General features: G+C 36.5%; 1 protein-coding gene across 2 annotated transcripts; it reads right to left on the bottom strand.

The window, feature by feature from the left end:
- Window positions 1-156: 156 nt before the first annotated feature.
- Window positions 157-5,549, bottom strand: katnbl1 (katanin p80 subunit B-like 1). 2 transcript variants are annotated; one of them, XM_083561812.1, is made up of 10 exons: window positions 5,321-5,549; window positions 4,269-4,396; window positions 2,400-2,437; window positions 1,936-2,206; window positions 1,632-1,747; window positions 1,413-1,463; window positions 1,237-1,326; window positions 1,011-1,115; window positions 809-902; window positions 157-719 (listed from the first exon to the last, which is right to left on the bottom strand). In XM_083561812.1, exons 2-10 carry the CDS (start codon window positions 4,383-4,385, stop codon window positions 687-689), a joined length of 915 nt encoding a protein of 304 aa, XP_083417938.1. In that variant the 5' UTR covers window positions 4,386-4,396; window positions 5,321-5,549; the 3' UTR covers window positions 157-686. The 2 variants fall into 2 exon arrangements, with proteins under 2 accessions (XP_083417938.1, XP_083417939.1); XM_083561813.1 differs by lacking the exon at window positions 2,400-2,437.
- Between the last annotated feature and the right edge of the window lie 22,267 nt (window positions 5,550-27,816).

The following is a 27,816-nucleotide window of genomic DNA, read 5'->3' as shown; positions in this document are numbered from 1 at the left end:
ACTCATCTTTACATTCTGTTATAACATTGTACAGATTTATTGTTCTATTAAATTCACAAAAGATGATGGGTTCCATTATGGGCTTCATTAGGCAAGTAGGATTAGTTTGTGGGATTGTAAGGATGACTTAAGTTGTTTAAAAATTTCTGAAAAACATTTGGCAAAATTTTTTGCAAATTTATTTAGAAGTTGATTAAAAGAAAATCACCATGATGCACAATAATTTCATCCATGAACAATCGTAAGACAGTGAAAGCTTCAATAACTTAAGAAAGCAGGACTACAAGCTCTTCATCGATAAGACATTGTACGACTCAGGACGCGGTCAAATCCACTTCAGCAAGTGCACACCGTGGCACTGCAAGTGCGAGTTAAAACTTCTCCATGGCACTTCTGTGAGTTACCTGATTCTTTAGTCTCATAGAGTTGACAGTGCCACTAATGAAAAAGTCCACTTCAATGTGAAGCAGTCAGGGTTTATGGGAAATGATTCACCCTTTAAGACATGTCTCCAGTTTGGACATAGGGAGGGTCTGAATTTGTCAGTTCATCGGTCTCCCCAATCATCATCGAGTCAAGTCTTCTGGAGTTATACAAGAGATTATATTTTGCTGTAAAAAAACAGCATTGGAAACCACAGCAAGTGCGTGTAGTGGTTGTTTCCTCAAGTGTTCTACATCGAGACATCAACGCAGTTGTGACAGATGGGATTCAATTTCCTGAAAAGAAGAAAAAAGAAAAGAAAAGCGGTGTTAGATTTGAAATGTTGCAATTATTTCCAAAACAAAGTTCACCAGAAATAATCCACCTTGCTCATCTCCCCCACAGTTCCAGGTACTGAAAATAATGGACACGCATCATCCCAAAGATCAAGCAGCAGCTTTCGCATTGCCTGAACATTCCTGGAACACACAAACAAAATACTTTTCTCAACTGTTTTTATTTTCAATTATGTTATGCACAGCAATATTGTGTTAAAAAAAACAAAAAACAAAGACAAAGAGCATTACTTCTCATTCGCACAGCGATCTTGCAGAGTCTTTCCATTAGATGAGAGTTCAGGCCACCATTTTTTAACAACAGACTGAATCCAGTGCAAAGCCACAGTGAGGTGCCTTTATTTATAAAAAAAAATAAAAAAAAATAAGGGGTGGTTGTGGGGGGGATGTTTTATTTACACGTGAAAATAAATTACATGGCATCATTTAATTTTTTGGATAATTAAAAATGACTTACACTTCATATCTACCACAAAGCACTGACTTAACTTGTGGTAAAAGATCAACACAGCAACCAATGGAAAAACTTGACTGTTCTTCTTGAAGGCTATACAAGCAAAAAGTCAGAGTGTTACACATTACATTATACAGTAAACATTATTACCACTAACAAAATGATTAAAAAATATTTGCCTTTTTGTGAGGACAGGAAGACAATCTACCAGCACCCCTCTGTCTTGGATTCTGGGAAAAAAAAAAATAATTATAATAATGTAAAAAAAAAACATATACATACATACATACATACATGCACACACCCACATAAAACTAACATCCATGAAATAATGCAATATTTAACAATGCATTTATCAGTCAGCAACATTTATCACTGCATAACTACAAAACCCTTACCTGATCAAATAAGCCACTAGTTCACTAGCATTTCTTCGCCAAAGTGTCAAAGCCACATTTAACCTGAGATTCCTCCCAAAGAGCACATGGGTCATTGTGTCATGGTCCTTGGTTAACTTTCAGGGTGAGAAACACACGTACAAATAAATAAATAAATAAATTAGGTTAAGCCTCAAAGTGACACTGCTATGACTCAACACCCTACATAAACGAAGTGATCTTTGGATGCTTAACTTGTCATTACTGATACACTACATTATGCATGTTGTATTTGCTTATATGTTAACTTTAATCTGCAGCTAACCTCAGTGAAGTAGTCACTGTACTTGGAGCCAGGTCCTGCCATTTTGGAGGCGTCTGTCGAGTTCACAGGGAACGCACACTTGTCCTTATAGTGAACGCCCTGCAAGTCCTCGGCACACGTCAGCTCATTCTCCTTGTTGGCCATGTCAGAGGGTCTGCCTGCTGGAGAGGCTCGCAGGCGAACTGCGGTACCCACCGCTGAATGACGCGTCTTCTTGCTCACTGCTCGTTTTACTTTGCCGTAGCTGTGCATGCAACGACCCACTGGAAATCTGTCAAACGGAGGGTAACAAAAGCAGACAAAATGCTAGTCATTATGCGTGGAAAGTGTTAACTTTGTAATCTCCTTAAAAATATATATATATTTTTATCCAAACTATAACCAATAAAATGTTCTCAGAATGCTGATGAAGTGCGTAAGTGGTCAAAGTGTGGTCATCCTTATTGCCATAGCTCAAAACTCACCTGTCTTTATCTATTTCTTCCTTATATAAATTATCCACCTAAAAAGAGAGGATAGGCAATGCTAGTATTCCTCTGATCTGCAAATATAGCTTTAAGTATTTTGGGCTACGTTCATAAGGAATTTTCAGCACCTGTTAAAAACGCATGGGTTGCTGGTTTGTGGGTGTTTGAATTTGAAAGCAGGGGAAAGAAATGCACTTTGTTTATAAAGCCTTGTTTATACATGGGGAGTATGCAAAAGCATGCCAACCTGTGAATCAGCTTTAGATCCGTCGAAAATGAATCATGAAACTAAATATTAACAGAAAACTTCGACATGTGACATTTGACAAATCGAATGACTTCTGTTCAAATATATGTTAATATATATATAGTCTGCAAAAATTACTTTAAGTCATGAGAAACATTAGTTATTACACTAGTAAATGGCATTAGTAGGAGAAGCTAGGCCTATATTAAAGCCCCAGTGCACTCATTTTGAATAGAAAACATATGACAAATATCGGTTATATGCTGGAAATGACTAAAAACCTCAAAAAGTGAAAGTACCACACTGACCACTTGTGGTGCTGGTGTTCCTATCTTTAGTTTACAACAAATTTCCATGGTTTTACCTCCTGGATTATGCAATGTCCACATAAGCCAGCTACAGAATGTGTCACAAACAAGATGTCCTCCCACTAAAAATAAAACCCCAGACTGAATTGCTGGTGAACAGTTCCTAACAATGTTTCATTTCCCATGATTTCTGCCATCTTTTTTATGTGCGTACTTGTCATGATATACCAAAACAGAGATGTTAAAACAATGCTTATTTGCATTTTTGAACTTCAGCTTTGTCACGCCACTAATTCATTCTTTGTCTCCTGTTGCTGGATATCACCAGCAACCTATTAAAAAGAATGACTTCTGGTTGCTTTGTCGAGTCACTGCCAGTGTAAGTGTGTTAGCTAGTGGATTTATTTATGTTCGTACACATTTTACTTCTGTACATAATCCTCTCTTCCAATCAAGACAAAAAATTTTACGACATTTATTCATCAAAGCATGCTTTTGAAACAATAAAAAGTATATTAGTATAAACTGTCATTTGAACACAGCTGTTGTATCACCCAGCTGTATAGATTTAAGGTGCTGCCCACACAGGTGTCAGAGTTATACGTGTATGCTGTTTTTTATCTAAAGCTATGAGGTAAGAAAGCAAAAGTATACAGGTACAGGACATGGCCAAAAATATGTGGATACAAAATCATCCCACTCAGATGTCCTTGTTGACAGGTTTGGACCACTTTTGCTGTTTGAATAACCGTAACTCTTCTGCAGAAGCTTTCAAGAGCATGGCTGATGGGGGAATCGTTTTCATTCAGCCGCAAGAGCATTAGTGAGATCCTAGTTTGGGGTGAGAAGACCTGGTGTGGGATTTTCTTCTATATTTCTCTTGGCAAACCATGTCAACATAGAGCATGCTTTTATTTCATTGTGTTCCAGCTATTGGTTTTCAAATGCTTTCATACTTAATCTTTTCACAAAGTTTTGTCCATTACTGTATTTTATACATTTATTGTATTTCTTTGTTTTAATTTAATTAATTTATTCTCAGTACAGGACCGTTTCAAAATGACAAAAAAGGAGAATTCTAAAGAGGGAAAACTGGATTTGAAATTTGATTGTGTGTGCACTTGTTTTACAATCAAATTTGTCCATGTGCTACTTTAATGAATAATGGCCATGTGGTGGACAGACCCATTTAAATGCCGTAACTGTTCTCGTTTAAATCCACAATAAAGAGGTGCGTTTTTGGCAGATACTAAAAAGTCTTTGTGAACGCAGCCTTATCTGTAGTTTCATCTCTGCTCCGTGTGAACTCACCTCCCTCATGTTCTCTTCATCTCTAGGAGCACTTCTGTGGTTGAAAAGATCAAGGGCTTTGGCTTGCTTGAGCCTGTGGACATCTGCATCATTCCCAACATGATTTCCAGTGGCCATAATCAGAGAGTCTAGACAGTAATAGCAAGCAGGCAAATTATTCACTAATGTTTAGCCAAAAGTTCTTCCATCAGGTACAAATGACATGATGCATTACTTTGGGGGCACGTCAACAATCACAATAGTCATATTGCTGCATTACTGGCATTCATTATTTTAACACGATTATTTGCTCTGGATTGTAGTAAACGTATTTACAAAAGGTTAGGAATAAAACAACAATTCAATATTTCCACACATGACAGGAAAAGCTGCATATGAACGTATCGTCACGTATCGCGATATTAGAGATTCGCCACGTTACTCACCATTTACTGCTCTACTCTAATATAGTTTTTGGGCAAGAATACAGAAGGTCTAATTTATATTTATAGCATATTTGATCAAACTAATATCCTCAGCGACAAATGCGCAATGCTTATTAAAAAACAAAACAAAAAAGAATGCTAGTGTTTACTGCTAACACGTCGCGTATAACGCTTCGTTCCCATTTCTCAGCCTGAAAACCAAATTGTTTCATTTCCTATTATAAAATAACTACAATTTATGATCGATTATCTTACCAGGTTTAAAATATAAGGGCCACGAGCTTGAACAGAGGCTCCTCCGCATAATCCACAACACTGTTAACACAGTGGGGAAGCTATGCTAATGCTATGCTAATAAAGTAAGCTATATTGTCAGACTGGTGTACGGCCTTCAACTCATTTGCTAGCATAGCTAACTAGCTGCTAGTCGAGGTGAAGTACTAATAATTATGAATTTAACTACAATCGGTCGATTTCAGTAGTTGTAATAAATATTACCACTAACAGCAATCAGGAAATCAGCGAAAGTGGCAAACTGACGGTCAAGACAAGTAAATAAGTTGCTACACAATAACATATGGCTGCCTGGTCACCTCTAAACCAGTTTTATACTCAGCTTCCCCTTACCATTACATGTTGTAAACGTCGCTTAGTTTCTTCGAATTGTTTCAATAACAGCGTCCTGGTGCGATATCAAATAGACGACGAGACTTGAGTAAAGATGAAATAGATAACAGCTATTTTAGTGCATGTCCGCCGAAGTCAGCACCATTCAAATAAATACAAACTGAGTTATTGGGATTGTGGGATTGATCCGGACTATGAGACACCAAGGACTGAACAGGTTTTTAGTGACACCTAGTGGTGGAGTTACATAAATGTGTCGTTCTTCTAGAAACGTAAACAAATAACATCGTCATATTCCAGTTATTATCAGCAGCAACAGCAGTATTATCAAAGATACGTCTTCTTTTTCTTCTTCTTCTTTCGGCTGCTCCCATTAGGGGTCGCCACAGCGGATCATCCGTCTCCATACCACCCTGTCCTCTACATCTGCCTCTTTCACAGCAACTACCTGCATGTCTTCCCTCACCACATCCATGAACCTCCTCCTTGGCCTTCCTCTTTTCCTCCTACCTGGTGGCTCCATCTTCAGCATTCTTCTACCAATATAATTCATGTCCCTTCTCTGCACATGTCCAAACCATCTCAATCTCGCCTCCCTCACCTTGTCACCAAAACATAAACTCATTTCTAATCTTGTCCATCCTCGTCACTCCCAACGAAAACCTTAACATCTTCAGCTCTGCTACCTCCAGCTCCACCTCCTGTCTTTTACTCAATGCCACTGTCTCTAATCCATACAACATCGCAGGTCTCACCACAGTCCTATAAACTTTCCCTTTCATTCTTGCAGATACCCTACTATCACTAATCACTCCTGTCACTCTTCTCCACCCACTCCACCCTGCATGCACTCTTTTCTTTACTTCTCTAACACACTCTCCATTACTTTGCACTGTTTACCCCAGGTACCTGAACTCCTCCACCTTCTCCACCTCTTCTCCCTGCAACCGCTCCACTCCACTCCCTCTTATTCACACACATGTACTATGTTTTACTCCTACTGACTTCATTCCCCTTCTCTCCAGCGCATATCTCCACCTCTCCAGGCTCTTCTCAACCTGCTCTCTACTCTTTACCACAAATCACAATATCATCTGCAAACATCATAGTCCAGGGAGACTCCTGTCTGACATCGTCCGTCAACCGGTATGTCATCTGGTCCAACCGACTTTCCATTCTTCATCCTCTTAATCTCTGCTCTCACTTCCTCCTTACCAATCCTATCTACATCCTGCTTCACCAACTCCACATCCTCCAACCTTCTCTCTCTCTGATTTTCCTCATTCATCAGCTGCTCAAAATACTCCCTCCATCTTCTCAACACACTCTCCCCACTAGTCAACACATTTCCCTCTCCATCCTTTATTGCTCTAACTTGCAGTACATCCTTCCCAGCTCGGTCCCTCTGCCTGGCCAATCGGTATAAATCCTTTTCTCCTTCCTTAGTGTCCAACCTCTTATACAGCTCCTCATATGCCTTTTCCTTGGCTTTCGCCACATCCCTTTTTACCTGCTGCCGCATCTCCTTGTACTCCTGCCTACTTTTCTCATCACTCTGTCGATCCAACTTCTGTTTTGCCAACCTCTTTCCCCTAATGCTCTCCTGCACTTCCTCATTCCACCACCACGTCTCCTTGTCTTGCTTTCTATTTCCAGATGTCACACCAAGTACTTTTCTAGCTGCCTCCCTCATCACTCCTGCAGTAGTTGCCCAATCATCCGGCACCTCTTCACCACCACCAAGCCCTTGTCTGACCTCTTCCCTGAACCTCACACTACACTCTTCCTCCTTCAGTTTCCACCATCTTATTCTTCTTTCAATCCTTACTTTCCTCCTCTTCTTCTTCGCCTCCAAAACCATCCTACAGACCACCATCCGATGCTGTCTAGCTACACTGTCCCCCGCCAACACCTTACAGTCTCCAATCTCCTTCAGATTGCATCTCCTGCATAGCACATAGTCCACCTGTGTGCACCTTCTTCCACTCTTATACGTCACCCTATGATCCTCCTTCTTCTTAAAATACGTGTTCACCACTGCCATTTCCATCCTTTTAGCAAAATCTACCACCATCTGCCCTTCCACATTCCTCTCCTTAAAACCATACCTACCCATCACCTCCTCATCACCTCTGTTCCCTTCACCTACATGTCCATTAAAGTCTGGACCAATCACCAATCGTTCATTTCTAGGTACACCATTTACCACTTCATCTAATTCACTACAGAATCTTTCCTTCTCGTCCATCTCACAACTTGTGGAGCATAGGCACTGATGACATTTATCATCATCCCTTCAACTTCCACCTTTACGATCATCACCCTATCAGAAACTCTCTTCACCTCCACTACACTCTTACTGTACTCTTCCTTCAGAATCACCCCTACACCATTTCTCTTCCCATCCACACCATGATAAAACAGTTTAAACCCACCTCCAATGTTCCTGGCCTTACTCCCTTTCCACTTGGTCTCCTGAACACACAGCATATCTTCCTTTCTCCTCTCCATCATACAAGCTACCTCTCTCCCTTTACCCGTCATAGTACCAACATTTAAAGTACCAACCCGAACCTCTACTCTCCTACACTGCTCCTTTTCCTGCCGTCTCTGTAGACGTCTTCCTCCTCTCCTTCTCCTCCTTCGGCCAAAGATTATCAAAGATTATCAAAGATACTTTAAAATGTAAAATAAAACAACCTCACTTTAGGTGTATCAAAATAAACTACAAAATGCAGCAACCACACCATGTACCAAAATAAACTACTTTATTTTTGCATTTTAGAAATAGTAAAAAAACTTTTACAGGGGGGCATGACATTTCTTCACAATCCTTCCATCAATTGGCCTATTTTATTAGTCTCTTTACCATTACACTGACTCAGTTGATTAAGTAAACAATGTTTAATAGCAACAGTTTTTCCCCGGCTGAGTCATGCAATAAATCTGACATATGCAACAGATCAGATATTCACATACATGTCCCTGTGATCTCCCAAATGAAGGTTTTAAAGTAACCAACAGTTTAATGTTAAACAGTTTGCAAATGACATCATTTTATTCTAATTTATTTACTTGGTGTGTGGTAATGAAGGGCCTACAGTACTTTGCATCAGCAACACTGACTCTATGAAAAATAAGTCATTAATAAGAAGACAACTGATATTAATAAAAAAAAACTAGGTTTTAACTAATTAATCATTTGATTGTTATTCATGAATATTATTGTATAAGAGAGAAAAGGCGTGGCAGAGAAGTATGTGAGGGTGGTGCAGGACATGTATGAGGACAGTGTGACAGCAGTGAATTGTGCAGTAGGAATGACAGACTGGTTGCATCAAGGTTCTGCTCTGAGCCCTTTTCTGTTTTCACTGATGATTGACAGGTTGACGTATGAGGTCAGACAGAAGACTTAATGGACTATGATGATTAATGGACTTGTGGATGATATTGTGATTTGAGGTGAGCCTGGAGAGGTGGAGGTACGCACTGGAGAGAAGGGGAATGAAAGTCAGTAGGAGTAAGACAGAGTACATGTGTGTGAATGAGAGGGAGGGCAGTGGAGTGGTGTGGTTGCAGGGAGAAGAGGTGGAGAAGGTGGATGATTTTAGGTACCTGGGGTCAACAGTGCAAAGTAATGGAGAGTGTGTTAGAGAAGTAAAGAAAGGCAGGCAGGGTGGAGTGGGTGGAGAAGAGTGGCAGGAGTGATTTGTGATAGAAGAGTATCTGCAAGAGTGACAGGGAAAGTTTATTGGACTGTGGTGAGACCTGCGATGTTGGATGGTTTAGAGACAGTGGCATTGATTAAAAGACAGGAGATGGATCTGGAGGACGCAGAGATGAAGATGCTGAGATTTTTATTTGGAGTGATGAGGATAGACAGGATTAGAAACAAGTTAATTAAAGAGATTATTAGATCTAATAGAGATACTTCAATTAAGGTACAATATTCAGCAATCACACATTTATTTATCAATCATTGGACACCTATTTGGAAGTTGTAAATGAACATTTTAGCATTTCAACAATTATTAATTGATGAATATAAAATCTGGCAGCTTGCACGTTTCTTTTCTCGAACACCTGCTTTCATATGGATCAATTTTCTGTTCTAATCTAAACAAGTCTTGGCAAACTACTAAGTAGGCACCAATCAGAGGCTGCATTTTTATAATGTCACCATGTAGACTTTGTACAAAGAATTGTACAGTATTTTAAAACTACAAAAATACAAAACATAGTATACTATAGTATAGTATTAAAGTATTTTAATACAAAATATGAATCCATTTTTATTAACACTATCAAATACAAAATACAAATTTTATATTTGAAATATGTGTTTGAAATACATGCATCATAGATACTGCCCATACTTGCCATGATTATCACCATCATCTTCATCATTATCACTGTAATCACCACCACCTTCATCATTACCTTCACTATCATCTTTATTATTATCATTATCACCACGATCATCATCCTCACTATCAGCACATTCACCGCCATCATCATTATCATCATCATCATCATCATCAGCAGCAGCAGCAGCAGCAGCAGCAGCAGCAGCAGCAGCAGCAGCAACAGCTCTATCACTATCATCACTATCAGGAATGAGACTTCACCAGTCAATCACAGGGCACCCATTCATTCACAATCCACCAAAATGATTTTGGACAAACACACACAGAACCTTTAAACCTCCAAACTCAATAATCTGAGTTCAGGATTAAAGCATGAACCCTGGAAATGTAAAGCAGCAATGCTCAATTTGATAATTTGAGCATAAAACCTGACTCATTACATAACTATATCAATAATGAATCAAAATGTTTACATATCATTCATATAATTTATTTGTGCATTCTTCTGTCCCCATTTTGTGTTCTCTCTTCTTTTGCTCTGATTGCATTTTGTACCTCAGTTTTTCAGCATGTAATTCTGCTCACATCCCAACATACACAGCATGTTTGGTTCACTTCTTGCAGATGGGTCTATTCAGGATCAAAACATTTTCTCAGCCAAGCTTATTCTTGTGTTCTGATCTGCCCAAACAAACCACACCAAAGAGATAAATGCACCAGCGTTCCGTTCAAACAGACTAAATGCTTCATATGTGAAAACACTCTCAGAAAGCTTGCCAGAAAGGTTTACAGAGCATCTGCTTGAGACTACAGGTGTGCATACGGACTGAGGTCCCACAGGACACAACAAAAGTCACATGAGTGGCAGGTTTTTACTTTAATGTGGGCATGTGTGAGTGGCCAGGTATAGAGTTGTATTTGTTGCATGCATAGCTTTCATTCTTTCATCCTTGGTGGCGGGGGATTACTGTATTCCCTGCAGCACTGGCCACTGGGGGTCCCTGGGGTCCCTGGCTTGAAATTACTGATTTATTTATTGTTTATACAAAGAACTTTCCAGAAAACAAAAATCTGAAAAAATAACTAGAAACCAATATACTAAGTGACCAAATGCTTGATATTTAATAGATATTCAGCAAAATGTACAAATATGGATTATAGAAGTAACATTATGTTACACCCCAATTTTAATCTTTACACTATAGCATTCTGAATACACTCTTCCTTATTCATATTAGAACAAACCAAATCGACTGTTCTTAACTACTTTCTAATCGAGTTATACTTAAACAACCTTATGAGATGGTCTCATTACGATTCATATTTGGTTAATTTTGTAGTCCATTTGAATTATGTGTTGTAAAAAAAATGTGGTCCTTCACCTCTTTTCATATAGTTTAACCACTATAATACCATGAGCCAATTTGTAGCTGCGGTCTTCTAATAAAAAAATTTAAAAGAAATACCAGAATGACTGGTCACTTGGAGACCATGTGCTTCCCTAACAAAGTTCGCAGTTTTAGCAAAATGACTGCTGATTTACATTGCAGTATATATGTATGTAGTATATGAACATTGTATTTGCCACTTGTATGTGAGAATCAGATTTAGGTTTAGAATCAGTTTTATTGTATTAACATTTTTTTTTGCAATAAAATTTCCTCTCCTTGTTTGTATTTTCGAGACAGTTTTAGTATTTCCCTTCAATACGGTTTATTAGACCGTATTTTTACCACAGTCAAATGATAGAATCATGTAAAAAAAGTGCTAAGTGAAGATGAAATATGACTTCCATTTTTTACAGTGAACGTGGGTGACATCTGCTGACGAATAGTATGCATTGCAGGCACATAGTGGAGACACCAATTATTTTCAAAATGACACGAATGTGACAGACTTTTTAAAATTATGCCTGTACTGTTTGATGATATAACTACAGTGTATATTTCTAAATTTATGAAATCACCGACATCCAGGTATGGGTAATGACAGGACCATGATAGGCCCTAAAGAAAATGATGTGCAAATCTACACCTCCATAATTGAGTCCATACTTACCTCCTTCAAAACCATCTGGTACACTGCTGCCACTGCTGAAAACAAAAACAGACTGCAGTGTGTCAGCCAGAAGGTGTTTGGCTGCAATCTTCCACCTCTACAGGAAGTTTACACTTCCAAGACCCTGAAGCAGGCACATAGGATTGTGGCTAACCCCTCTTACCCTTATTCTTTCTGGCAGGAGTCCTTGGTACATCAGGACCACAAAAACAGCTTCTTTCCCTCCCAACCGACCTGATCACCAATATCAAGTATCCACCATTATCTCTGATCTGCCTTCACAAAACACTAACATAAATTACATTAATGTGAACACCAAACTATTAACCCTAAACTCATATACGTTACATTGACACAATCAACAAGCAATTACTATACTGCAACCCTGCAACTTGGCCTTTTTTGGGAAATGTTTTTTGTTTTTATAGTTCTTCATATTTTTTTATAGCAACAGCACATCATGATAAATTCCCTGTACATGCAATCAGATACTGATTGTTAAAAAAATATTGTTTATCCTGTTAAAGAAAGATATGGTTTGTATAAGTTATCAATTATTATTTTGGAAGATCTAAGTTAGAGATCATATGTTGGTATAAGTAATCAAACTTCGTATAAGTCAAGGTTAATATTAAAAATAAACATTTCAATTTGTTTGCCGCAGCATAACAATGTAGAGCCAATTCAACCTAAGACTCTTGTCCGTGTGTGAGTGAGGCAGCATGATGTATATAGAGTAATATAATAAGGAAGGAACAGTTACCAGGATAAATAGAAATTAAAATATGCACCTGGCTTTATGTGTTTTTATAACAAATAATAAGATAATGAATAAGAATAAGATTAAGCGTAGATCAATTACGTAATGCAATTCATTGACTAATTTAAGAAATGAATAAATAAAACCTAAAAGCAAACAAACAAAAACAATAAAATTGGCAATTTGCCATATTAGAAAGAATCTGCTCTCTATTATCTACATAATATTTTACAGGTTAATGTATATTATTCTATGTTATTTGAACTGAGAGAACAGATTTTCTTTACAGCATTCCAAGACAGCAATCCAAATAACTCATTATATCAAACGTTTTTTTTTAAAGAGTGCAAACATATGTAAAATATTGTTATTAAATGGATCAGTATCTAATTTATTTGTTTCAGGCTTCTGTTTAAAAAAGTAATCCCTGAAATGACCTGTTCCTTAAGTCAGAAACTCAGCTCTGATTTATTTCCCTAAAAGGCAACCTATGAGGTATACATAGTTTCACTCAAGGGAAAAGTCAGCTGAAAGATCCGGAAAAGACTTGTAGACTCATCTGAATATTCATTCCAATAGAATTTTCATCTAACAAAAAGCAGACAATCTGTGATCACACAGACAAAAAATATTTTTAAATACACACATCATTATTTTAAGAACGTTTAAATAATAATAAGACAAAAGGAACAGAAAAAACAATACATGAAATGAAAGAAAGGCTTAAAAAAAGCATTGAACCCTATAGCAATTTGCCAAATGATGTATCTACAGATAATGCTGAACTACATATTTAACTAGATTTTCTTTATACAAAATACAACCATGCTTGTGCTATTAAACAATAGCGGCTATACACAGTCTTCTGGGGAAACCAAAGCACTGTTCAAATCTATCAGACACAAATTTGCAGCTTGAACCTAATAGGCACCTACACTGTCCTGCACTTTATCCTATTGTACTGACACACAAAGAAATAATGCACAGCTCACAAGGATCATGCTTAAGGGTGATATGGTAATGATCCGTGCAACATATTCATTGTCTAATGAAATTAAATGATCAAGGGCTCTGTAGAAACCTTGTGGCTTTATTTAGCTTTACATTTATAAAAATTATATTTTTTAATAAAAATAAATATAAAATATAATAAATGCAAAATTATGTGAGCAGAAGCAAATAAATGCATGTGAAAAATACAGATGGGTAAAAACAAGACTAAAACGTTACATTTTTCAGACCATAAATTCACCTTTTCCCCCCTAAAAACAACTATATAATAACAAACATAATATTGTTATTTTTATTCAATTAACAACATTAACAGACATATTCAGTGCTGTGGAATGTGTGCCAAACAATTTATAAACATTATTATAGCTGCTGTTATTTTATGTGAATAACATTTTAAAGATTAACCTTTTTTTTTATTAATGTAAGAAAAACCAAAAGACAGAGTTGTTAAAAATGTTTATTTAATTGTATTTAATGTTTATTCATTTATACCACAGTCATAATTACCTTCCTTAACTAACTTGATGATTTTTGCATGTTATTTAACTTACATGGTGAATATGGGAAATCTTTTTTAAGGAAGACATAATAAAAACCATCCATTGTACAGTTCCTTAAAGAATGTTTAAGGATATCACCAGCAGTACAAACTAAAGAATATTGAAAGAACCCTTTATTTAAAAGTACAAAAACACCTGGGGATATAAACTTATACACTGTTCGAACACATATCTTCTCACAGATTTTAACCATACAGTGTAGCCCTACAATACCTTATATCCAGATACCAGTAATGTGTAGAATTTTTGTTAATCTCCATTAAATATCAGTTGGCATTCCTCATATTTAACTTGTAGCTACTGTTTTGTGTCAAATTCTGTGTCCATGAGTACAGGGCTAAAACAAAAACAATTAAGTATATTTACTCTAGTCAAGTACCTGGAGACAACACTAAAGTCATATTCTGGTCTGGTCTGAGTTAGGGACTTTATAATACTGAAGGGCATATGTGTAAGCACTGTTTCTTATTTTTATATGAGACTAAACAAGTAATTGTACTTTCATTTTCAGACGCTCAGGCATTTTAGTTTGCTGCACAAAATGTCTTTCCAGTGAACGTTTCACCTTTTGCGATCGCTCTTTCTTTTGTTATCTGTACAACCGCAGCATTTGTAAATCTTATTAAACCATCAAATGGTGAATTTTTGGCAACTAAAAATCATCTTCCAATGATGAACAGATTCTTTTTGCACGTGCCAGTGTACTGGATACTTTGAGCACAATCCCTTTTTAATCTCTGTTTTCCTGTTTTGTTTTGTTTTTTTTTCGCTGGCACATGCAGAGGCCGCTTTCATGCTGAAGATCACGACTGGAGTAAAAAGGCAGTAGCGTGTTGCTCTTGGCTCCACTTCCAGACATCAGAACTTAATGCTGGTAATTGTGTTTGTATTACGTAAACCCGCTTCAAGCGATTCTTCTCACAAACGCTGCTCTGTTCTTTCATAGGGCACACAGCCATGGCTGAGGCATAGAAGCTGTGGCTCAGATTTTGCCTTTGACCACACAGCTGTTGGAATGAGAAGGTTTGTTACTGCCACATAGATCTCCTATATTATACTTAAAACCAGAAAGAACTTAATCTCAACATAGCATGCCTGTGGACTCAAAGGGAAATAGTGATTGCCATTGAAAACATATAAAAATACTGGTGCTGTGATTTGTGTTTGTGTTTCCAAGATAGAAAAATTCTTGGCTTCCTGTTTTTTCTTTTTTTACCTCTTGATAGAAAATAAATATTATTATATAACGGAGAAAAAATTAAAAATAAAATAGATGATTTGCCATGCCATTACAAATGTATCAGGTTAATTTTTTTAATATGCAAAAAAATCTAAAGGGCTTAATAAACAGCCTCCATAAATGAAATACCATAAGGGTTTACATTCAGATTCCTATAAAAACATCCATTATTCTTTCATGGTTTGTTTGCTCTTTGCTTGTCCATTACCATGGGAAAGGACATTTTCTCAGGAAAACACGACAGCTATTGCTGTTTAGAATATTCTGTACACAAATTTTAATTAAATACAGATTTTCATAAACAGCATCCGATGCCAACTGTTTTATTTACAGTCGTCTTATAAATGGCTGTTTAGGCATTGTAATTTACTGAGCGTCTCCCATTAGCATTCCTTGAAGTAATGTTTAGACAAAGTGTGGACAGATAGTTCAGGAAAACACATTTAAAGGGGAGCTGTGCTAGTGACGTGTCAATCTGCAATGTAATGGGTGTTTAGAGAAAACAGACACGTTACTCATTTCTTGGGCTTCCAGAAGACATTCAAGTGTTTGTCATTCAGCCCACTTATTAAAAGTGTGTATAGATGTGCTCTTCCAAAACGGTACCTTCTCATGAAGGCCTCAACCACACGATGGCGGTGTAGAGTTAGACATTCTGGAAAAGCAGACTTGTAGTAGGTTCTACAATGAGTATCTACAGCAGCTGCCAGACTCTGCTATTTCTGCTAATCTCCTCCTCCCAGAGTAACTACAGCTACTGTTTGGAAATGTGTGTACAGAGACAACCTGGCAGGCTTATAAACCCTTATAAAAAATGTTAAACACAGTTAAATTCCAGACCACAGTTAAAAAACATACTTTAAAATTTAAATGTCTGCTTTCAAGTACAGTCAACAACATAATTATTGGCACTCATCAAACATGTGGAAAAATAATTCTAACAAATTAATTTTCAACAATCCAGAATTTTTGTTTAGATAATTAAAGACTGTGTCATGGTCATGGGGGTGTCAAGAGGGTGTTGAGTGAATGTTGATAAAATCAAGTCCTCAAGAACAAGGATATTTTAGCCCAAAATCTGTCTGCCTCTGTCGAGAGGCTAAGAGTTGGTCATGGATGGATCTTTTGACAGCATAATGACTTCAAACATGCATTTACTGGCCACTTTAATAAGATGTGTATACCTGTGCATTCATGCAGTGATCCAAATGGGCAATCATGTGGCAACACTACAGTGCAAACAATCATGCAGATACAGGTCTATAGATTATAGAGGTTTTTGTCACTTTTCTGATATCTGATGTGAATAACCCCCCAGTTATGTTATGGGTCAATGTGACCCATTTTCACATTGGAATAGTTTGAAATACTATTATAGTTGAAAAAATTTTTTTTTTAATGTTTTCATTTAGGGTCATAAAATTAGATGCAAAATCCGATCAACACTGATGTGGAGGAGCAGTACAATATTTGTATACAGAGATGGTGGTGAGGGTCATTTTGACCCTGATCCTTTCATGTTCAGAGAGTTTGTTTCACAGACCTAAACTAAAAAGTCTTTGATGTTTATTGTTGTTATGACTGCTTCTGATTGCCATGAGGGGGTAAGATGAAGCTTCCCTACATTTCATGTCAGTGCTGCAAAAAACTTTCTCAGACATAGATGCTAAAAATGAGCACAGAAATTCTGATAGTCAAAAAATGCACTGTGTTAGCACTGAATTTGGAAATAGAGGAATAGGTCTCAGAGAGAGAGAGAGAGAGAGAGAGAGAGAGAGAGGGAGAGAGAGAGAGAGAGAGAGAGAGAGAGAATGCTTTAGGACCAGAGAATAATATGAAGATGAATATCCATATATTGAATAAACTTCAGGTGAAGATGATTCCATGAATGAATCTGCTATAGATTCCCTTCCATTAGATTAGAAAAGTGAAACACAGTCACTGTCCAATGGAGTTATCTAAACCATGGGAATCTAAACAAAACATGGTAATGCAAAATGTTCACCTTTACCACAACAAATCCAAGACTATTAGCTTCCAATATAATAAAAATGGTTATATGATTTACTATCACTTGAGTATATAACATACAAAATTAAAATTTAATTATATTGGACATGACTAATTTGGATGGAATATGTTTGTGCCATATGTTTGTAAGAACTGAAAACCAGTTATATTAGCTACACAGATATTAGTTGTGGCTATTGATGTTTGTTGTATTTTAAATCTAAATTCTGTTATATCCCCCTACAAAGATTTCAAATTAGAATTTTTTTTTTTATAAAACCTTTCAAAAGAAACCATAAAAGACATAACTTATAATTAGCTGATATTAAAATAAATTGTAATGCGGTTAATTTACATTTTTATTTTATAACTTGCTCCACCAAAATCTATCTTTCTTAATATCAGACAGGAGATTCTAATATGTACTTCACCTTATACTTAAAATGTATTGTATTTTTCACAATTTTTATTTTAGGTAGCATTTTTGGACAGTGGCATGAACAGAATTTATGAAAATTGATGACTGTATTTGGAGCTGATCTTTATCAGTGCCTCAGGCCAAGTGTTTCCAACTCAGGAAGCTTGTGGTTTGAAAACACAACACACATTCATGTGGGGCTTAGGTTGAGCAAAATGCCGCTCTTAGTTCTCCCAGCATATACATATCCAGGCCTGAAGATCTGTGTTAAAGAGTATTGCATTAAAGTAATTTACCTGACTTTTTGAAGCTTTACAAAACCATACTCTTGGGTAAGAGTGATAACTGGTATGTAATGTTAATATTTGTGCTATTTAGCACCTCCAAATATGTTGATTAACAGTAATTTCAAAATGTAGGATTATAGTGTAAGACTTTGATTAACGGTAGTGCACATAAAGCTACATAACTCTTTCATAAATCCTTAATGACAACTCTTATCTACTTTTTTTCTTTATGTAAACTTATACTGATCAAGTAGAATTGAGAATAGTACATAAGTTTAAACTGGCCTTTATGTAAAGTGAATTTTTTTGAAAGTTTCTAATATCTAAGAATCTTACGAATAGCAAAAGCATGCCAAAACACCACAATGACACTTTTAAATAGATTTTGTTTTAGATTTGATTTAGTGCCGGTCCCAAACCTAGATAAATGGGGAGGGTTAAATTAGGAAGGGCAAAAACATGTGCCAAATCAAATATGCGGATCACAAACCAGAATTTCATACCGGATCGGTCGAGACCCAGGTCACCAATGACCGCCACAGGTATCGTTAGCCAACAGGGTAACAGTGGAAATTGGACTACAGTTAGCCGAAAGAGGAGAAGGAGATGAGGAAGACGTCTACAGAGACAGCAAGGAAAAGAGAAGTGTAGGAGAAGAGAGGTTTGGGTTGGTACTTTAAATGTTGGTACTATGACTGGTAAAGGGAGAGAGGTAGCTGATATGATGGAGAGGAGAAAGGTAGATATGTTGTGTGTTCAGAAGACAAAGTTGAAAGGGAGTAAGGCAAGGAACATTTAAGCTGTGTTTAAACTGTTCTACCATGGTGTGGAAGAAGATTACAGTAGGAGTGTAGTGAAGGTGAAGAGAGTTTCTGGTAGCGTGATGAACGTAAAGCTGCAGTGCCTATGCTCCGCAACTGGGTTGTGAGATGAAGAAGAAAGAAAAATACTGGAGTGAGTTAGGTGAAGTGGTGAAAAGTGTATTTAGGATTGGTGATCGGGGCAGATTGTAATGGGCATGTTGGTGAAGGGAACAGAGGTGATGGTAGGTATTGCCTTAAGAAGAGGAATGTGGAAGGGCAGATGGTGGTAGATTTTGCTAAAAGAATGGAATACTTATTTTAAGAAAAAGGAGGAGCATAGGGTGACATATTACAAGATGAGCATGGGTTCCCTCTTGAGTCTGGTTCCTCTCAAGGTTTCTTCCTTATGCCATCTCGGGGAGTTTTTCCTTGCCACAGTCTCCACCGGCTTGCTCATCAGGGACAAACTCACTTATAAAGAACATATTCACTTTTAATCACCACATTATCTGTGTAAAGCTGCTTTGAGACAATGTTCATTGTTAAAAACGCTATACAAATAAAAATTTATTGAATTGAATTGAACATATTAGACTGGAGGAAGGTGCACACAGGTGTTCTATGCAAGAGATGCAAACTGAAAGAGATTAAAGACTGTAAGGTGTTGGCAGAGGACAGTGTAGCTAGAAAGCATCGGATGGTGGTCTGTCGGATGGTTTTGGAGAATAAGAAGATAAGGAGAAGAGTGAGGACTAAAAAAGGAATAAAATTTAAGAAGTATTAACTGAAGGAGGAAGACTGTGGTGTGAGATTTAGGAAATAGATCAGAGAGGGGTTTGGTGGTGGTGAAGAGGTGCTGGGTGATTGGGCAACTATTGCAGAAGTGAGAAGGAAGAGGAAGGAAGGAAGTAGATAGGATTAGTAAGGAGGAAGTGAGTGAACAACAGTATGGTTTCATGCCAAAGAAGAGCAGCACAGATGCAATATTTGCTTTGAGAATGTTGACAGGGAAGTACAGAGAAGGTCAGAAGGAGTTTGTGTATTTATGATGTTTGTGGATGATACTGTGATGAGTGGTGAGAGTAGGGAGCGGGTTAAGATGAGCCTCGAGAGGTGGAGGTATGTGCTGGAGAGAAGGGGAAAAAAAGTATGTAGGAGTAAGACAGAGTAAATGTGTTTAAATGAGAGGGAGGGCAGTGGAGTGGTGGGGTTGTAGGGAGAAGAGGTGGGGAAGGTGTATAAGTTTAAGTACCTGGTGTCAACTGTGCAAAGTAATGGAGAATGTGTTAGAGAAGTGAAGAAAAGAGTGCAGGCAGGGTGGAGTGGGTGGAGAAGAGTGGCAGGAGTGATTTGTAATAGAAGGGTATGTGCAAGAGTGAAAGGAAAAGTTTATAGGACTGTGGTGAGACCTGCGATGTTGTATGGTTTAGAGACAGTGGCATTGACTAAAAGACAGGCAGATCTGGATGTAGCAGAGTTGAAGATGCTGAGATTTTCAATGGGAGTAACGAGGATGGACAGGATTAGAAACAAGTAACGTTAATTACATTTAGCAGACATCCTTATCTAGAGAGACTTACAAACATTTCATTTATGCAGCTGTGCAGTTGAGGGTTAAGGGCCTTGCTCACAGCCCAGCAGTGGCAGCTTGGTGGTGCTAGGATTTGAACTTATGACCTTCCAATCAGAAGTCCCTTATTCTTAAGTGCTGAGCTACAACTTCAAACGTAGACAACTAAAATCCATTGTACAAACCCTACAAATATATCATTATTTCATGGAATTTATATTACTGAGGTGTTATGTAGCCTCATGGCCTAGATCATAAACTGAATATTATTATATAATAAACTGGACAAATTTCTGAAAGCATGAAAAGCATCTGTAGAATGAACACAATATATGAAATACAAATAAGAGTTGGCAAACATGTTATAGGTTATATTTGAAAAATCTAAAGACTTTTAGAATGGGAAATTGTATAGTGTGTAGAAACCCAGTGCTGGTCAGTGTTAGTGTTAGCATGTGACTTACTTGAGGGAATGAATTGTGACAGAAATTTAAGAGGCCATTATTCCATTCTTTCATTTATTAAAATATTCATTTATTTAATAAAATAACGACTTTCAGAATGAGGTTAACACTGCATCTTGCAAAAGTTTTGTGTATAAATACTGTATACGTTTCCTCTAAGAATACATACATACCAAGGACGGACAAGGCAAGCTTGTGTGAACAAATTAGAAGCGGAAGAGTTCAAATACATGGTGAGGGCAAGGAAACAGTCTGTGACTGTTTTTGAGCCAGGACTTGCCATCCATAACACAAGCTAAGAGCAGTGACAGCACTGGGGCTCCAGACCTCAACAGACTGGCCATGCAGCTTAGTAAGGTGATAGTTAAGGTGGTGTACAGTATAAGGCTTTGACTATGGTACTGGCTTATATGTGCCAGTACAGGATACAGTAATGTCAAGACAAGTATTCATCACTGTACACACATCTGAATATGTTCAACTGGTGTTGAGATGGACTCCAGGCTTTCCAGTTACTGGAAAATGTCAACCAATGCTATGTAAAAATTACCGGCAGACTAGGAAAACTCTTGCTTTCTGCTTACTTGTTCATTTACTTACCAAGACCCTCCATAACTGATAGTGCACATGGGATAGAAAATACTTATTTTAATGTCTAAATAAGATGGGTTGATTGCCAAGTGTGTTGATATTTAACTTGATGGATTCACATCATCTAGAGCAGGGGTCTTCAACTAAAATTACTTGAGGGCCAGTAAATGAACCCTCCTTGCCAGCTGAGGTCTGGACAATTATATACCTAAAAACATGAATTAATGCTTTTTGCCAGACTAAAGCAATGAGTGAAGACAACTAAAAATAATAAAAGGAAAAGCTAAAGTGCTTTTGTTTCTGCTGAACTGAGATTACAGATCATAAGTAATAATTGCATACCTCACTGGTTAAAAAAACAAAACAAAAGAAAACATGCAAATCTTATATCACATTTTAACTTTATACTTATTGTCTTTAACTAACTAAATGTATCTAATGTTTAACATTGCTCTCGTTTATGCTTTAAGCTGCATTGGTAAAAAATCATCAGCAAAATCATTCAGAAATACAAACAGGAAAATATAAAGTGCCAGTGTTGGAAAAATGAAAATGTGCAAGAAACTCTTTATCTGTTAGAACAAAATCGTCGGTTAGGCTGCACTAAGTTAAACTTAAAGATGAAATCATCTCGAGAAACTCAGCTTTCGGCATTAACTTTCCTTATTTTTGAGAATGGCATTGTTTTTCATTCACTGAAAGTTTTATCTGTTTGCGTGTTGCTCTCTGCTGCCTTTACTGTATGCAAAACTGCGCTCACAACTGCACGCACAACTGCACGCACAACTGCACATCTGATCACAGTGAGCATAGTAACTGTAGTAGCGGCTCAAACGGCTCAACTGTGCTGACCTTGATGTGACTGATATAAATTTTGGACCGGAGTCCGCCAGTTGACGACCACTGGTAAAGGATCTATGTACCTTTTGCATGAAACATCAATATACTATTTAACATAATTTATAATTTTTAAAGGAGTATTTCATGTATCTTTTTTGCTAAACATACATGCTAAATATAAAACTACCCTTTGTACTCTTGTTTCAAACAACCTCAGCAGCTACTGTTGTTAGGGTTTTTTTTTCTGGTGGATGCAACCTTAATTTATTTATATATATATATATATATATATATATATATATATATATATATATATATATATATATATATATATATATATATATGTTCTATTGAAAAGTATATGCTATTAAACTGTAGTGTAGAAATTAAGGATGAACCCCCCCAGCCAGGTGGCATAGCTTAAACTCAGTAAACCATTTCAATATGCTGGAATAAGCATGATGTGTATATAATGAGGCATTTCCTTTGCACCCCAAACATTTTATTTAGATAAGAGAATTTGCTAACTTGCTAACATTCTGTTTTCTTTGCTAATGTCAAGTTTACCTATGATTAATTCCAGTAGCTAACATAAATGTTCATTATGGGATATTGGTTAGTTGCATGATAATTTAGTGATGATGCATTAATTCATTAGCCCAGCAAACCCACAGAGAGTGATTTCAGTCAAGATGGCATTGCTGCTTTAAAATTAAAATAAACATAGTAAGTAATTCTTAGTAATTCTTAATTTCAGTTGAGCACATTTTTGACTGGAAACATCTACTTTTTAATGGAGTAAGAACTAAGAATATTAAATACAGAATTTCTGTGTTGATTTTCTATCAGAAGTTGAAGTTCATAAAAGACAACACTTCTCAGCTGCAGCAGTGAAAGACACAGGATTAAACTTTTATTCATGATTTCATTGGGATCTTAAACCAAAAACACCATAATTACATGAGTTGCCCTAGAGTAAAAATTTCTTGGCGCCCCTGTGACATGCAAAGTTCTGAGTTTCCCATATGGACAGGAGTGTGTGTGCCTTTACACAACAAATTGCAGTTACCATTGCATTTAAAGAAAATAGCTTCCATTCAGCTTTCGTCAGGGCACCGCCCTTTACGTGCCTGTACTGACAGCATGCTCGGGCATTAGGAGAGCAATACAAGTTGAATTCTAAGCGTTAATCTTTCCAATTTTTTCATTTTTTCCACATCTCTGCAATTACAATTGACTAAAGGACCCCAAATTGCATCACAATAAAAGCAGATAATGAATGAATGTGGCTGTGTGACAATTCAATAAAGCATATGTGAATCTGATCACTTAATTCACCATACTGGCTTCAGTTGTTCACTTTGTCTGAGATATCTGGTAGAATAGTTACATAACAAAATGTTCACCGAGTGCCACATGGCTTCTTAGAAATGAATTGTTCTGTGAGAAGCACAGTTAGTACTGAATAAAACCTGAATCCAGCCTTTGTCTTGTCTTTTTTTCACTTAATCATTCTGGATGACTTCTATCCAGTGGTTTAGCTTGACAGTTCAAATTCAGTAAACATTCTTTGATTTTCTTTCATATCTGTAGCACATTAAAACATTTTAGAAAATGCCAGTTACAATACTATTATAGCTTTCATTTTCCTCAGCATCTGCAGCTTCCCAGTCAAAACAACAGTCTTTCCAGTTCATCCCTTATTCTCCTTTTATGAGCTTCCAGTCACTGAGTCACATTTTGGCCTGATGTTGGTGACTAGTGAGCTACATCCTCATATTATAAATAAGGTGTCATGAATATAAATTCTGTACCTAGTGATACATGGGCTTCATTGAATTGCAATTTCTGCAAAGAACCACGTCTTTAGCAATGCAGCACTGCATTTGCTACATTAATAAAAAATCAACAACAGATTTACATTCTTTTGAGGTCATCAGCTGATAAACTGCTGGTTGAACTCAATTTTGCATGTGGAACAGTTTAAATGTTATATAACCTCTTTAATTTATTGACCTTAAATTAACTTGTTAATTTGTAAACATATTATTCAGTCTGTAACAGGAATTATTTAGTAGCAACAGGATGTTTATATAAAAAGCTATGTGAAAATGTATATATGGAACAGTGCCACAACCAAGACAAATACTATTACTTAATACAATACATAATAGCACTATATTTATAGTGGTATTATTAATATTGGCACACATTACCACACCTTCACTATCATAGAATGATGGTTACTTCCTTAATTTTTTAAGTTTCTAAGTTGTTGTTATTCACTTTAAGACTAGAAATACATATTGTGAACAAAGCTGTTCTTGAATAAGCTCTTTAAAATATATAATATATTTTTAAAACTGCATGACTAGCCAATTTAACTGTTTGAGTCCGTATCAAGTTTGGGTTAAATGAGTTGTGAGCATCGCTATGAGTGCCTGTTATTCCAAGTAAGATCAGAGTATGCTTTTATAGTTCATAACTGCACTTCAAGAGAGCCCTAAGTGATGTTGAAGCAGCAAAAAACAAACACCGAGAAGAACAAACACTGCTAAGCCAAGGACTGGGAAAGCCTATCGCACGCCATATCTTCATAGCCAGACATTTTAATGACATTTTTGTTTGCAAGTCCGGTGTGGCCCTGAACCCCTGTGAAGTGACATCTACTGGCTTAGAAGACAGAGGATCACTTGGCTACAGCACAAAATAAAATTGTAGCGAGGGATCTATCAAGTCAAACATTTCCCAGCATTTCCAGGCAGGAAGTCAGAAGCAGTGATAAGTGAGTCAGCTTTTACCCATATTGCCTAGGACTCTGAGAAATAGACCTCTGTCCCCATCAGATAAAAAAATGCACTTTATATTAACATAGAAGACCAGACATTTTATGTTTTGTAGATACATTAATTTGCATTTATTTGAGGCCATCAAAAATTTGGTGAAACTGGCTACTTTTATTAATTATTTCTTTAACTTGAAACCAACAGATCTCTGTGCAGACCTGTAACTGCCCAAGGGCATGTGTCAGCCAGTGCATCACTAATAGGAGTAATGGTTCCCAACATCACTGAAAAATTTACTACTTTGGGTCAGGCTGACATGCAAGAACATTTATATAGGATGAATCAGATAACTGTAAGTAACCAGGTTCAGCCTGTGCAGTGTCAATACAACATCAGTTATCATCATACTTGTTTCAGCCTGTGGTTAACTGCATGATCAGCTATATTTCAACACAACACAATCTTTTTGATTTGCTCTATACATAATATAGTTAGAGCTCCAGCATCCATATGGGCCTGATTAGAATCTTTATTACTGTAAGGCTAACTTGGGTCATGAGACTCCAACATTATTATCCTTAAATATTTTACTTTGCTTCTATTCAACAGGACTGCAGATTAAAGAGCCATTCAGGTCATGTAAGGAATGGAAAGATTCCCCTGGTAAGGGAGGAAATGAGGGGCCATGCTTGTGATTTATAGTAAATGTTTGCTAAATCTTATTGCTGATTATTTTCACAAGCTCCCAATGCTCATATAACCATCAAAAATATATGTATAATACACCCTCAGGTACTCTAGTTATGGGTTAATGGATTCTGCTGGCAGGATGATTTGTAGGCATGTATAATGTCTATACCAAACATCAATATGCCTATTATGACAATAAAAAAAATATTCACACAGAGGGGTTTCCATTTTTAAAAATGTAGTACACCTTTTTTTTTATTATGTAAGAAATATATAAACATGTAAAGATCCCTTGATGATCCTTGTTATTTTGTAACAAGGCTTTAAGGATAGCTGTATTCTACTGAATTATATTTTCATTATCATCTAAGACATCCACTCATTTAAAATATGCAAGATATGGAGAATATACCCCTATGTATCCTGTTTATATCATGGAGAAATGTTTAAAAAATAAAGATCACATAGTTTTAGCTATATTTGTAAAATTCCAGTATCCAGCCTAAATAAGAGGAGCAGATTTCCAGTAAAAGCCTCACAATAAGCTTTAAATAGTAAGCACTGCTCACCTTTCCCAAGGTCAAATTCCACATTCCATCCATAGCAGACCTTCTCCCTCTCCTCTCATTGCAATAAACTTACACATACCAGCCCAGAGGTTATGAGGGCCAGGATATTTACACAACGACCCTGAAAAAAAATCTCTTCCACTTTGTTCCCTAGGTAAAACTTTAATTTGTTCACATGAAGACCCTGATGTTAGACAAGCTTTAGGATTAATTTTGTATGTCTAAATATATATATATATATATATAAGCTACGGTCTGATAAACAAAGTTGGGGATTTGTGTGGAGGGTATAATATAGAAGACATGGACCATATTATCGAGTTGATCAATATTTTTCAACTGACATACCCCTTAATATATTGATAAATCATTTTGTGGACACCTCTGCCATGGATAGACAAACTGTACATTCCTTAATGCATAAAAAGCTGTATATTAGTTAATTAAACATATTAAATACATGAACATGTTAAATGTCAAATCCAACCTCGTTTTCCAAGAATAGTTTTTCACAAATAGTTTACCTGAAATTATTACTTGTTTACTTGTAGTTTTGCTTGCTTTACCATTTTAAATTCCTAATGAACATACGTTTTTACATTATAAAAAAGTTCATGTTATACAAAGCAAATATGAATAACTGTTTGCAAGCAACTCATCTTTCAAAAAAATGCCTGTAGTGAATTTTTTATTATTAATAGAGATCAAGAATTTTTATTATAAACCATTGTCAAATATACAATACTTCTCTGTCTTAGTGATAAGTTAGGGTTTAAAAGCATTTACGAATTATATTTAAATTATATTCATAGATGTCCTTGGGCTTCTTGGGTGGTACATAATCAAAAGCAGATATTGCTCACACCAGACCTCAGCCTTGACTGTGATAAGACTAATGTTGGCCCTTTACTGTGGTTTTAGTTACACACATACAAAGACAGCTGCACCACCAGAAACAGTACATTCTCCTTCCTTTCTCCCTTAATCTTGCTAAACCTCCAGCCATCATTCAGATGCATTGATACAATTTTTAGCCTAAAATAAATGTAAATATTTTTTTTTTCCGATTGTGTAATGTTACTGAATTATGTAAATGTTTTCTTTGCTTCATATGCTTTATTCTGTTGGGACAAAGACAACACCTTTGTGTAAAAAAAACAAAACAAAACCCAAAAAAACCCTTTTTGTTGTATCCTGTGGAATTCCAGTCTTGATGAACATGTCTAGTCTGAACCAGGTGTCTGGCGATCCTTTCTGCCAAGTACAGTCTTGGCACATTGTAGAGTCACTCTTTTGTTGCTCTGTGGTTTCATATAAAATTATATGGCTATAATATCTGATATAAAATGCATCATGTAGGTTCAATGTCATTAATGGATTATTATTATTATTATTATTATTATTATTATTATTATTATTATTATTATTATTATATATGGAAGATTACCCTCTACCTTTTGTACCACAAA

This window comes from Silurus aristotelis, assembly GCF_946808225.1.
Source record: "Silurus aristotelis genome assembly, chromosome: 15".
Classification (NCBI taxonomy): Eukaryota; Metazoa; Chordata; class Actinopteri; order Siluriformes; family Siluridae; genus Silurus; species Silurus aristotelis.
The sequence above is the reverse complement of the archived record's forward strand: the minus strand, read 5'-3'. Positions and strand labels throughout refer to the sequence as shown.